The sequence below is a fragment of the Corvus kubaryi genome, unplaced genomic scaffold, assembly GCF_017639235.1.
Source record: "Corvus kubaryi isolate FWS band 111438036 unplaced genomic scaffold, C.kubaryi_AGA036_p1.0 138, whole genome shotgun sequence".
NCBI lineage: Eukaryota > Metazoa > Chordata > Aves > Passeriformes > Corvidae > Corvus > Corvus kubaryi.
Window position 1 is genome coordinate 23,478,092 of NW_024580672.1, and position 14,678 is coordinate 23,492,769.

The 14,678-nt window shown below is 33.2% G+C and overlaps 1 protein-coding gene across 1 annotated transcript in view; it reads right to left on the reverse strand.

Annotated features, from left to right (window-relative positions):
• Positions 1-14,678, reverse strand: part of CFAP46 (cilia and flagella associated protein 46) — a 72,914-nt gene that overhangs the window by 20,558 nt on the left and 37,678 nt on the right. Inside the window, exons 28-42 of the mRNA XM_042019654.1 lie at positions 14,233-14,392; positions 12,810-13,030; positions 10,716-10,829; positions 10,164-10,331; positions 9,660-9,808; positions 8,177-8,275; positions 7,786-7,915; positions 6,720-6,866; positions 5,234-5,434; positions 4,200-4,306; positions 3,273-3,455; positions 2,377-2,512; positions 1,477-1,656; positions 859-1,047; positions 9-143 (exon numbers count right to left, since the gene is read on the reverse strand). Coding sequence (XP_041875588.1) covers positions 9-143; positions 859-1,047; positions 1,477-1,656; positions 2,377-2,512; positions 3,273-3,455; positions 4,200-4,306; positions 5,234-5,434; positions 6,720-6,866; positions 7,786-7,915; positions 8,177-8,275; positions 9,660-9,808; positions 10,164-10,331; positions 10,716-10,829; positions 12,810-13,030; positions 14,233-14,392 — 2,319 coding nt within the window. The remainder of the gene's footprint in view (positions 1-8; positions 144-858; positions 1,048-1,476; positions 1,657-2,376; positions 2,513-3,272; positions 3,456-4,199; positions 4,307-5,233; positions 5,435-6,719; positions 6,867-7,785; positions 7,916-8,176; positions 8,276-9,659; positions 9,809-10,163; positions 10,332-10,715; positions 10,830-12,809; positions 13,031-14,232; positions 14,393-14,678) is intronic.

Consider the following 14,678-nt stretch of genomic DNA (forward strand, 5'->3'; position numbering starts at 1 on the left):
TAATATACCATTAATTCCTGTATTTTCCTCCTATACTTATCATTATGACATTTATTAGTTGATAAACCGCTCTCTGTCATGTCCTGCTCACTGCATTCTGCTGAAGTCAGCGAAGATTTTCTGATGTCTGATTTAGCGTCTTCCTACCCATCACAGTATAAAAAAAAAGAACAATTAATCATTCCATTAAGTAAGACAGGCTTAATTTCTTTTGTGAAAGTTTATGTGAAAACGGAATTCATCTTGAAAGAAATCACTGCCTTAATTCCTTCATGGTGAGAGATTTAGTAATACTATCCACCATCAAAATTTCTTAGCATGTTATGAAGGCAGTATGACCAACATAAACTAAAAAGACGCCCCATACAACCTCTAAGAGTTTTGACTTTCTCATATTTGTCCTCCACTAATTTCTTCTGAACACTTTAATTCATCACTGAATTTATAATGCCTCCACCAACTCTCCTTTTTTTACTACAGCACAAAAGGAACTTACAAATCCAAGCTTTTAACCTACAAGTCAGTACTTCTCAATTTCTCGATCGCATGGATTCAGAGACCATACCTCACTCGCCCTTTAAGGCATTCAAGGAATTTTTCTATCTCTCTTTTGAAAATATTGTGATTAGCATATCTCACAAACAAATCAAAAATTATCTACATGAGGATAGCATGTAGGCAGAAGCATGTTTTTGAAATTACTCATTTTGCTATCCATTTTTATTATGGCTTGCATGCAGTATATAAAACTTAGTTCTACACAAAGAGCAGCTTTTATACAAATGTATATAGAAAAAATATTAGAGCAGATAAACTTTACACAGAAAAATAAGTTTAACTGCAGAAAAGAATGCATACCATAACATTTGGCTTCCAGTAAATCTCTGAATATACAGGATCTACATTAATGGCAAGTAAACGAAGAGTTTTTCCAGTTAGATACAGGCATTTGGATTTGATGTTGGGACAGCTTTTACAAAGATTCCGTATGTTTGCTAACTGAGCCAGTGTAATGTGAGCCATGGTGCGTTTCATATACTTCCAATCCTGGTAAAATACATATTTATGTTTATTTGTTCATATACCCCCACAAAGACAGAAATACGTATTTTTTAAAAATGTAACTTATATTCACACACAAAATACATAAATACATATGTTAAATGTGATTATACTTTCAACTACAAATGAGCTGTCTTTAATAGATATACAATTTCATTAACAACTGATTTAGGAAAAAAAAGTCCAATGTAATATCTATAAGCAAAGTTCAACCAGTGCCAAGGAAAACATGGGATAAGGGGAGGGCGCCCAGTAAATCATTCCCAAGACTAAAACCACACACTTCAACCTCAGTTTCTACAAAACTACATGACTGGTCTGGGAACCCATTTCCTCAGCAGTGGAAGAAGTTGTGTCATGGAAAACTTTGTTATACCTCTTATGCAAATCATAGGACTAAATATTTTTTATTACCTGTTCTGTTGCATCATCTTCAATGATGAATTCCTCCACAAATTCATGAAATGATGCTTCTCCCACATTTTTAAGCTTTTTCTCAGTAATGACAAGATGAAAAATATCCAAAAGAATTTCTACAAGATTTATTTTTCTAAGAGCTAGTTGTCTCATTAATGGGATACTAATATTTTTATTCTGAAATACAAAAGAAAGAAGAATTCTATTTTCAAGTATTTTTGCAAATTTACCTGAAAAGAAGTTAGAACGTTGTATGTCTTTTAACGAAAGAAGCAAACATTTTAGCCTTATCACCTCGATAGAGCAGAAATATTGCAATGAAGAAATCAAAGTAATTTAAAAGAAAAAATTCAATGCCAAATATATTACAAGGCAATCAAAGTAGCTCCATAGAACAAGAGCAGCTGGGTTTTTGATTTCACGTTTTGTGTACCTGTACAAATATGTAGTATCTAAGAATGATACATACACATTAGCAAAGTAGGCTGCAGGCTTTCATTACCCAAAGTACACTATTTTGAAGATAGACATTATTTATAATAATGTTTTGTGAAGATTTCTTGTTTCCCCTGAGAAGAAACACATTTTGAAGAATTTTATACTTTCAAGGTATTTAGAGAATCAAAAATATCTCCAAGTTTATACTTTTTTCTTTTGTAGCTGTTAGATAAGTGTCAGAACTAAATAAGCTTAACAAACACCAAACAAATCCTCTCTTCGTCCCTCTTTCAACCGTAAATTCTTTTGGCATCCAATATTTCCTTCTATATACAAAGCATGCTTATCATTACAAGAAGATAATTTCTGGAAGCCCCAAATGAGATTATCCAAGAATGAGTGAATATTACAACTAGACTACGTTTCTTTTCCACAATTAAGGAAAAAAAATGTCCATACCTCATTAATTGCAAATAGACTACAAACACTATGAAATACTTCCTCTGTTTTGGATACTGCTCTCTGAGCTAAGTTATAAGCATGTAGATAATGACTATGTTTGTCTTTTTTGTTCTTTTCCTGCTTGGCAATCATCCTGAAAGAAAAATCCAACACCATTAACTCAAAAGAACTAACATAAGAAAGTGCTTATTTTTATGGTATCAGCACTGTTGAACATATATAATTAAATAATGAATCTATTAATTAATAAAGATTAATTATAGATAAAAAGATTAATTTTGTGTATGTGGTTTTGAAATGTACAAATAGGAGAAGTGAATGTTTACTAGTTATTTTTCCAAGGTCTTCTTCTTAGAACTGTACTGCTGCAATGCAAGAAGATGCCAAGACTCAAAGAGAAGCAAGGCGGATAATATTCTAGAGTATGTATTTTCCAGAAATACAATGGCAGTATACCCGGTACAAAACATTACCTCAGTTGTTTTAAGGGGGTATCCTGTGAACAGCTGGGTTTCCAAGCATACCCTGTTTTGCACTTTTACTATTGCAGCAGTTTCTAGAGAAATATTTCTCTATGGTGTGGCTGCTAAAATGTGTCTACAAATGGGAAGTCAAAAAACTGACTTAAGAGACCCTGACACTTTGTTTTGACCTCAAAAGAGAACAAAAGAGAACCCCGCCTTCAGTGAAAACAATTTTTGATTCTACAGTACTTTTCTGAATACAGAACACATGAAGAATGCAAACAGACATGTAACACCAATATATAAAACCTAACAATGTTATCTGCTCTTTCCCATCTTAATTAGACTACAAAAAGTAAACAATACACTTCATGGACTAGTTCAACCTAAATAAAATTTTTCAATAGAGGTATAGAGGTATAATCTTACCTACGAATATTTGCACATTCCAGCAGTATTTCAGCGCTGTAGTTTTTATGCCCATGATGAAAAAAGTCCTTCTCAACTTGAGCTAATTTATTGTAGGATTCCTGTAGCACCTGTGGCAACTGAGCAGACTTGGCATTAACTGTCATATGATCCTGGGCAAAATGTATCTGAATAAGTGTTTTTCTAGAAATAAAAATTAAATACAAGAAAGCAGTCAGAAAGCACAGGCTATTTTTGAGAACAGACATATTTCACTCTGCTTTCCTTTAAATTCTAAGAAATCTACAAAAAGCCTCATAAATGTGTGTTTACAAATTACAGTATTAATAATACAAATATTGTATCTTCTAAATACAGATGAACTGAGAAGACTGATATTAGTCTTCCTTTTCTAATTGAAAAACTTCCCATTTATGGAAAGAGACAGGTGTGTAAATGTTGTATACTTCTCTCCCTTTACCAACACATTTTAAGGTCTCTGTGCTTGGATTTCAGTGGAACCTAAATCACTGTTTAGTTTCACCATAAACAGGCTTCTTGGTTCATGGTGAGAACAGAAGTAAGTCAATACTGTAGACTGCAGTAGTGTTGTGGGAGTGTTCAAACAGATACCTCTGCATAGACAAATATATGTTGCACCTCTAGGTAGCCTACACTGCAAACTATGCACAAGACACTGTGGTATCTAATTTACCAATGTAACAGGTAGTCGGGCTACATACAAGAATTAGGGCAGGAAATACAAAAATTTGGAAAGAAATTTAAATTTAAAAAAACCAAACCACCACATAAATGACTTAGAACAAAAATATTTGAGAATCCACTGAATTTGCCATACTAAAATAAGACAGCATTGTAAAAATTACATATATTTGCGATGTAGCTGCATATTAGAAGCTGGGCATATTTTAGAGAAAAGACAGTTACCTGGCTTCAAGGGATGCAATCATAATACCCAATTCCGATTGCCTGCTAGGTCTCTTCAGTAAAGTAGATTGAAGCACATTTACAGTACGTTCCAGTATCTCACAAGCCTGCAGGTAACACCAGAATTTTTGTAATTCTATTTTAAATGTCTATGGATTATAATAATCATTCCTTTAGAAAGCTTAAATTTTGTACAGAACATGTTAACTATCCCCAGGATGGCTGGCTCTTGGTAACTGTAAGTTAGAAAGTTTGAAAGTTATCATCATACTTAGATACTCAGATACTTAGATACTTTGATGATTACATGAATGGTGCACATACATACAAGGAGAGAAGATGGAGCCAGATTCATCTTGGAGGTACGTACCAAGACAGTAAATATGAGTTCAGTCAAAATCAAAATAATGCCTCTACACAACACAGACTTGCATAGTTTATCAAGACAGATTACATCATCACAGACATAAGACTATATTTATGCTGAAACTCATGAAAGGGTTTAACAGTAAATGCATATTTGATGCTACAGGGTTTCAGTAAAAAAAAAAAAAAGTGTTAAAGTAGTATTTTCCAGAATCTAGAAATAATATTTATAAAACTATTTTAAATACTTGAGAAGGAAGAAGGTAAGAGAAAATAATATTGAAAGGCGTGATTTTCATTGAATATGGAAAATAAGTACACCAGTGTTAACAGAACTGTCTGAATACAAAAGAATTCTAATCAAGAGAATCAGCTCTCTGGGATTTAGTCATACATACTAGATTATAACTGGTTTTATTCCAAGAAAAGAATATACAGCTTATAAAAACATCCTAAACTTCTGTGGGTAGAATCTCATTCCTAGTGGCCTGTACATGTTTGGAATCTGTAATTTATGTCTGTTGAATGCTAGAGAAAAAAACACTAACTACATTTAACACCTAATTTTGCATTTCTTGAAATGCAAAGGCTATAATACTACACTGAGAGAGACCACTGCTGAAAAAAAACCCCAAACCACAACCTCCAAACTCAAAATATTTCCTTACCGTGCCCTGTTTTCCTTCTCCCTCTTCCTCTAGAATTGCTTCTATTAGACTAAGAGTACTGTTATACCAAAACTGTTCATTGCCTCCCAGAAGCTGTGCTTTCTCAAGGAGTGCTTTAGCTTGTCTGTGGTTTCTTTCCAGGTTAGCCAACACAGCAAGTAAGTACAAGCACCTTGACATATCAGATAGGGCCCTCAATTCCTAGAAAGAAAGAGATGTGATCTATATACCAAAAATCCACGACAGCTATCCGTATTTATGTCTGTCCATACTTTAGATTAACCTTACAGAAATAAAAACCAAATGGTATTCCTCCAAGTACCTGCCAAATTTCTTAGTTACTCCTTATATTACGTCTACTTCATATTTCTTCATGTTCCTCTACCTTCTATCTCACAAGTCAAATAAGCTATTTTCCTGCTATTATTTAGTATGTGTATATCTGCTAGTGTTTGTCAGCGGCTGATGAAGAAATGTGGTGACGAAAGATTTTTTTTGTGAACTGTACAGATACGCTAGATATCCAGTGAACTCACATTGGTTATAAGCTATGTAACTGGTGCTGTATAGGGGACAAATATTGTATCATATTTGTATACTAGCATACAGACATACAGGACAGTAGTAACAAATTGTATTATTAAAAATACTGTCCTCCCTAATGTATTTTGAACTTTCCTCAATACACAATGCGTAATTAATGCTTTATAAAGGGACCTGTATTATTCATGAATATCATTCATATATTATTATTCAAAGTATTAATGATTATGCTAAATTTACACAGGCAGTTTTTATTTACGCAAGAAAAATTATTACACAAAATAAGACAATAGCAATTATATTTTTTTAAAAGTAAAGGATTTACTGCAATAATTGTATTTCAATAACTTGTATAATGAAGCACAGGGAAATGTGGAAAATGGTAGGTATAGGGAAAATATCTGTAATGTATAATCCTTCATAATAATGAGATGATGCAGATCTGTTTGGTGAAACATATGGACACTTATTTCAGATCTGCCAGAATTTTAAAATATAATTTCAGTTTTATCAAAACAGTAGTAAATCCATAACGAAGCTCAAAATGAAATAACCAGACTTTCAAATGATCAAAATATTGAGAGATGGAGCTAAATTCTCTCTCTTCTGAACAAACCCTGAACATTTCCCACCTATTTAAACTAACATGGTTGAAATATACCTGTATCTTCCAAGGCCACTGCAAAGCAGACAGAGATGCTGACACTACTTCAGAAATTTATATAACCTTCAGACAACTCCCATAAAGTTGGACTGAAATGCCATATATTTAAATTTACATATTACATATGTTGAAACTTAATATGGAATTGGTTTGGGGCGGTGGGAGAAGGCTTGGCTTTGCAGTTTGATTATTATTATTCTGAGGAATAACTGCATCAAAATGAACATTTTCCCTATATATTCTATTAGTGTTTCTTTTTCTATTTAATTTTTACTGTACCTGACTTGCAGCATGGGCCTCTGAAAGCAGAAGTCTTGCTGGTTGATACAAGCCTAGCTGAATTAGTACTTCAGCTTTTTGAATCCACAAGTGAGGGAAAGAAAGTGCACTCAGTCCTCTTCCTGTTACTGCATTTAACTCAAAACCCTGAGAAATTAAAAAAGTATTTTCACCTTCATAAATTTCAGAACTAAATTAGACAGAATACAAGTTGTTATTAACTATGATATCCCACAGCTCAGCTGTATTTTCTAACTTCAAAATTTAACATTATATTACAGGAACAACAGGTTTATTATGAGATTTGGAATTTACTATCCTCAAAAGGCATTGAGCCCATAAGTATACACTATTCAAACTAACTGTATGACAGATAACTACTTCAGATATGCTGCTGTCACAAAGAAGTTGATTTCTGGTAATAACTAAAACTCAAAGAGGAATACTATTTACAAGAGCTAAAAAGGGTGACTTGAGAGGGATTAGTAATTAGAAAACCCAGGTACGTTATATGAGGAAGTATGGAAAAAATATACAAAGAGAGCAAAATTGTATGATGACAATCCAGACAGCACTGCCATAATAAAGAGAAAATTGGAGGTAAGCATTAAAAAAATCAGTAAGGCAATTATTACCTTCCTGAAGAAAAGAGAGTAAAGACAGAACTGAAATATTTGCATGCTCTTAAAACAGTATGTAAGAGGAAGCAAAACAGTACACGCTAATGTGATGGAGAGAGAAAGAAGAGAAAAAACAAGACCAAGAGTGACTACAGTATCTTTTTTGCTTCTCAGTCTTTTAATCGATTTGCATTAGTCCCCAAATCCATTTGTAAGAAAGTAGTTTTACTTTGTATCAATAAAGATTCCAATCTTGTTCTTTCTCAGTATAAATAATATGCCAGCCAAACCCAGCTCAGCCTCAGCTAATGCTTGCTAGCAGGTAGCATGCATTTTAATTATTTTTGTGTTCACGTATTTCTCAAGTACTACCTAAAAACAAACTAGCAAGTGTACTAAAAAAGTGAAGAGTAATTTATTATAGAACCTGAAGTAGAAATAAAAACCTTTTCACTTGAAGTAAGGATATTCTCATTCCTACTACCATTAAGCTGAGCATTTTCAAAAGGTATTTTTATTTCTTCTGTCTTCATACATACAGTTTTTTCTTTGCTCAGTGCAATCTCTTGCCTACACCTAAATCACAAGAAAGAAAAAGTAAACTCAACTATATTTTAAAAAGCATTTCATAACGAAGTATTAGTGTGTTAGGAATCTTTACCGTACACTACTTGGTAGATAGACACTAACCAAACACGCACAGAATTTTAGGGAATAGCTAATATACCAAAAGTGTGTTCTGAGATCATGTTTTTCACTATTTTCCCCCAACAACACTTATCAGCTGTAGGGAAAACAGTCCCAACTAAATACCGCCTCAATAGGGAAAATACATACATTGCTTGTTCTAATTCACTAATGTATACTTCTCCAGCAGCTTTCTCATGATACACAGATGCCTGACTCAGTTTTAAATCTGAGCATATCAGGGCAATTCTAAAAATAAGAAGAAAAAATGTTTAAAAAACAATCCAGATCATTCATATGTTCCCTCATATAAGCACATTATATATAAATAGCACATATTCCACATTTGTCAATCCTGCCTTCTCATGTCTTGATTAACACTGGCAATAACAAAGATTGTAAATAAAAACAGGGGAAATTACCCATTGACAGCGGTCACAGAATAATACAATAGTTTGGGCTGGAAGGAACTTCTAAAGATATCTAAAGGTATGGGCAAGGGCATCTTTTACAAGACCAGGTTGCTCCAAACTCCATCCAATCTGACCTTGAACACTTCCAGGGATGGGACATCCACCAGTAGCCCCAGTCTTGTCCATCAAACCTGTATCTCTCCAACTTAATGGCAAAAATTATGTACTAAAAGTATGAAAATATTTATATGGTCTCACTATAGCATGCAACAACCACCCCCCTGTCCCCCGGTGTGTATGTGCTAACCTATTTTTTTGTCCTGAGTAAAGAATAATATATTCCTATACATCTATCTAATCATATATAGACATCAGGTCATAGATATAAATAAAATACCATGAAATAAACACAAATCTTGAGGAATCAACAAAAAAGATTTGTCTGGCAAATCTTGGCTGAAAATAATTTCCTATCAGAAAGTCCCTTTTAGTCTTGTAAGAAAGCAACTCAGTAATCAATTGGTAGAGAAGCACATATATTTGTATACACAAATATCTATTCTGCTCAGTGGAATCAGCTTAGGCATTTTAAAGCTTCATTATGTGGTATTTCACAAACAGAAAACAAGACAAAAAATTGCTTATTACTGTTACTTATTAAGCAAATATTATTTAATACCTATCAAAAAAGCATGATAAAATGCTTTAACTAAAACATCAAGAATTTTCCACTGCATGCATATTAAATATTTTTAAATCAAAACTTTTAGGGGTAAATCTCTCTAAAAATGCACTTATGAGGGCAACTTCTTTGTGCCCTTAAGGTGAAGAATATATTTTTGGTGCAAGTAGTGAGTCTGCCTTTTGAATACTTAATAGATAAGACTTTCATAGAAACTTTTTGTGACTTTGCTTTTGTCAGTTAGATGACAATAAGGCATTTCAAAAATTTTTCACCTGAAAGTGGCCTGGCTTCATAATCTTGTATGCTTTCCACGTGGAGATCACATTAAGTAACAAATAAACTTAGTGGCTTTAATTCCACAAACCTATTTGTCAAAATTCTATTAAAATGCATAAAAAATAAATGAAAATAAATAAAAAACTGTTACAAATATAAAACAGTAAGTCAAAAAAAGTCTTGTTACTTGGTGAAATACTAATGGATGGTCCGCTCCATTCAGTTTCTCTTTTATTTAAAATAAATAAAGGATACAAACCGGAGGTGATAGAGATCAGACAGACTTCTACATTCCAGAACTTCACTAGCAATAACTTCAGCTAGCTGAAAGATTGGAAGAATCAAGTGGGGGCAAAAAATTTTCTGCAGTTCTTTAGACAAAAGGTCCATAAAATACAAAGTGCAAGTCTGAAAAGAATTTTTTTTAAATTCAGTCAGTATAAACATAGTTTTGTAGAAAATAAATTTTAAATTAATGATTACATCTTCAGTTCCAAAATAAACCTCAAAGAAGACACAAAGAAACTTTCTAGCTGAAAGAGCAGCAAGACACACAGAAAGCTGGTAAATGTCTTCTCTAAGTTAAGTTCATTTCAGCCTGCAAAGTACAGGCTAACACCTCTTGAAGTATTAATGAATACTACAATACAAAAGTATTTGGGATAGCTGTCTGAACACATACAGAGAGAAAAACTAAAATACAACCATTTAGTGATTTTCTCCTGAATAGTAAATACTTTATAATTTTGAGAAGTATACTTACAGGTTTTGGGAAATTATCCCAATTAATACCGTAAATATTTGTTTTCTGTTTAAAAGTATCTCTGATTTCATTGGGACAGTCATACTGGGCCCATTCTTCCACATTTGCTGGTAAGGTATCAACTGATTCTTTCCCTTTAGGCTTCTCCTTTGCAACAGAAACCTCAACCTATAATAAAAAAAAGGACATTTAGGAGATCAAATTAACAATTCTATTGGTATTAAATATTCAGCTAAAAAAATGAACACAATTGCTTAATATCCTTTGAAGTTTTGTCAGATTTGGGGTGTTTTTTGGATCTCTAGACCGTGGGTTTTACAAAACAGCAGTATCTTGACAAAGGCAACAAATGAAGAAGTATTTGTAAATTCATGATCTGTCAAGACTGTGTGATCAAGAGTGAAAGTATGATACACAGATTCACAAGAGAAATTCTTCCCAGGTTCTGAGGGTTGGTACAGGAAAGCATCTGAACTATTCACCAAATGAGCCCAGGGAAACATCTCTTAGAAAGAGAGGTTTGTTTTAATTCCACAGAAAAGTGGGTCTTACTTGTTTCTTTTTGTCTTTGTCTTTTTTAGAAGTTTTTGACTGCAGTTTCTGAGGATTTGTAAGTTGTGAAGTCTTTAATGTTTTTGTAATAGTCCCTGATGCTGACAATGACACCTAGACAATCAAATAGTTACAGTTAATTATTTTCAATTTGCAATAATAATAATAATGTCAGTTTCTAGTAATAGTTATTTTCCACTGCAAGTCACTATCTACAGCTATTAACAATTATCACGTATCATATTCTGCTTGCACAGTAGTTTTCTTCAGAAAATAACCATTTCAGAGACTCCTGGATGCTTGCATTATTTGTACGAGCATTTCGGACAATCATGACAATGCGCTTAAGCAGCAGAACTGTCAAAAGACAAGATCATCTCTGCGATAAATGCTACTGCTACCTTTTTTTAACCTATATGGTTGCAAATGCAATTCTTTTCTTTTCAAACCACTAGTCTAACTAGCTTAATTTTCTTCAAGGGATGAATTTTATAAGGAAATAATCTGCAAGATGGCAAAGAGTCACTCTGTCCTCTTTCTGGGTTAGTCTTTTACAATGCTACTAATGAATATTATATAAATTTCCAAATATTTAAATATACAAAAGAATTAATTGAAATTTTCTCTGTACAAGCAAAAGCATAGATTCTGATCTTACCTAAAATTTAAAAAAAACAAAACCAAAAACCAAACAACAACCAAAAACAAAAACAAACAAAAAAAACCCAACCAACCAACAACAAAACCCCAAAAACAAAAACCACATTAATTTCATTAATTTGAGGAGATTAATATATTCTACTGGAGGAATCAAGAGTAGAATACAAAATATCAATCAAAAAATAATGCTGGATATTCACAACAAATGAAAATTCCAAATTAAAGGTAAAAAATGTTTTAAAAAGTCAGAGGCAGCTGACTTTTTCAGAGAATGTTTTGATATCTTCTACTGAGTTATTTATGGAGTCCTAACACTAAAGAGGATGTCTGCAGTCAGGTCTGCTTTCCATTCTACACCAAAACAAGGTGTCCTGTACTCCTTCAATACCACATGGTTATTCTTTTTCTCACAATACTGTTCAGCTGCAAATATGATTCTTAGAATTACTGTCATTATCCTACAACTGGCACTGTAGGATACTCTTTAAATTTTAGTTTTAATATCTTATTCAAACAGTAGTACTCAAGGTAGTTTTTTTCTTAGTACGACACTCAGTCAAGGGTTGGATATTAAAAGTTATGCTTGTGTAAATCCAAAAATTGTCAATATTCAATTTTTATTTTGCAAATTCCTGTCTCACATCACATGTTAAACTGATTTCACAATGAATTCTTGGTCATAATTAGCACGATTAATTGGTAATAAATTGCAGGCTTTTACATCTAACTGGAATAAAATTAAACACAAGCTATAGCTTACCGATCTAGTTGGTACGTCCCAGTTGAGACTGTTCCTATAATGATTTGTTGCATTACTATTATCAAGTACAGATTTAGTCCTTTCAAATACTTACTTTACTTAACATGTAATTGTTTTCCTATGATCATTGCTGTGATTCTGAATAGCCATTTCAATTGGGCATATCTATGAGAAGTCAATTTGATTCATTTGAAATGTTCTATGAAAAAGTAATCTGAGAAATTAATCATTGAACACTGCCAGCCTATACAATTCCTGTAAGTCAAATGACAGCCCTTTTGATTCAATTTCATGAAGCTCAATCTGAAATCACCATCCTTCAGAACTGCTAAAAATGTCTTCAGTATGTATTCTGCCAATACTGAGATTCCTCAACAAATCAAAAATACAAAATTTGAGAACCTATTGTACAAAACATGTGAATGGGCTCCAGAGAAACAATGGCCCACTGCTTTTATCCTTAGTGTCTCTTCTCCATTTTCCTAAGCAAAACAATTTTCTTGTTGAATCCTTACACCTGGGAAAATATACTAACTGCACCATAAACCAGAAAACTCTAAGGACAAAGTTAAACACCAAATGAATAGCTGGTACCATAATTACACAAGAAGATGTGAAATATACTGGACATATTATAATAACACAACACAACATATAATTTCATATGATCTCACCTGCCAGATACGGATGATACAGGCATATGCCATCAAACAGTGCTGCTGATGAAAAGAACTATGACCAGAAAATAAAGCCATTAATGTCTGCGCTCTAAACAAAGCTTCCAGTTGTTTAATATTACTCAAATCTTCCAAATTAATTTGGGGCATGGTACCATTTGCTCCACTGTCCATCTCAGCATTTTCTGTAGGCAACGATTTTGTTGTAGCATTTTTTTCTGTTAAAAAAAAAGGGAACACATGCTCACAGTGACAGCATTGTAAAAATGTATTTAAAAGTTAAAATTTCTGAATTGAAAATAAAAATATTTAGGGGGAAAAAAGAATAATGGAAATCTATCTACTGAAGATGTTAAAATGATGCAATATTACCTGTACCATGTTTTTAATCAATAATGTAACAGTTCTGTATAATAAATGATGTAAGCCTGACAGAGAAGTGAAATCCACGAAAGGCTGGACCAGATAATCTTTTGAGATTCCTTCCAACCTGGGCTATTTTATATTTGAATCTAATTTTCCTTATTATATTATTTGAGTTTCTATCAAGAGCTTTGCAAAAATTTTCTTGAAACTTAAATGGTGTAAGAAGGACAGTAATCATAAGCAACCAGGTGAAACTGGGTGGGAGGATCATTACAGAACTAAAACTTAAATCACCACAGGACTGTGAAACAACCCAACAAAACCACTAACAGAAAAGTATGAACAGAATATTGCTACTGTTACTGATCAACTGTGTGACAGTAGAGACACTGAACATTTATCTTGCTCAATGAAAACACCAGAAGTACTTGCCTGATCCATGTCATCTATCCACACAAAAAAGAACAGCAGAGCAGATGCTCATTAATGCCACACAGTAGAGTATGGTTCCAGAAATCAGATACTTTTTTTCCCAAATGAATATTGGGGTATCCTATCAGAGCACTGAGGTCATACCAGTGCAAGTGGATATTTGTGTTAAAGAACCAAAGAATTTTTACAGTTACACAAGTAGTTGAAAGCATACATCCCTTTTAAAGTCATTTTTGAAAAATAAAGCCAAGGAAAGGGCAATGGACTTAGGTACCCAAATCTTGGCACATAAACTATTTCCTTCAGTTTCATCTGTCCCTCCTTGAGAACTCACTTGAAACAAACTGTCCAGCACTGCTTTCTGGCAGCATCTCACAATTTAGGAATCCCTATGTCAGAGGGGAGCAGTATCTTACTATACCAAAAGACTGAGGGTAAGTCTCCATAGCATAACACAGAATTCACAGATAAACTGAAGTTGTATTGAACAAATGACAGTAAATGCACGAGAAAATACAGACAAACTTGTGCCATTCTTTTTGATAACTAAGCTGTAAATTTAAAATCTCCCTTGTGTTTCCTGCTGAGAAATTCCTCTGAAGGAGATACTCATATTACATACCTTCCTCTTGTGAGGACTGCATAGGGAATTTCATACATAGCAGGAGATCTACTGCCCACTCCAGAGGTTTAATAGCATCAGTGAGGGGAAACTGATTACAATATAAGCATTCAGCAAATTCCATCAGGTAATCAACTCTCTGCCATTCATCTTCTCGTTTCTATAAAAGTAATAAAGGAGGAGTTAATCTGTGTTTGTTTATGTAAGCCATCAAAATTATATTCTAAAGTTTCATGTCATCTTAACCGAAGCAAAAAATAATTTGACATCAAGCAGTTTTATTGGTATCACATAATCAGAATTATGATAAACAGAATGTAACAGAAAACTCCACCACCAGTTAAATCTTCATTTTATTAAAACCGCTTGCTACTCTTAGACATTTTTCTTTGGCTGGATTCAACTAAAATTTTACTGGATATAAAGATTCAACCATACAGTTTTCC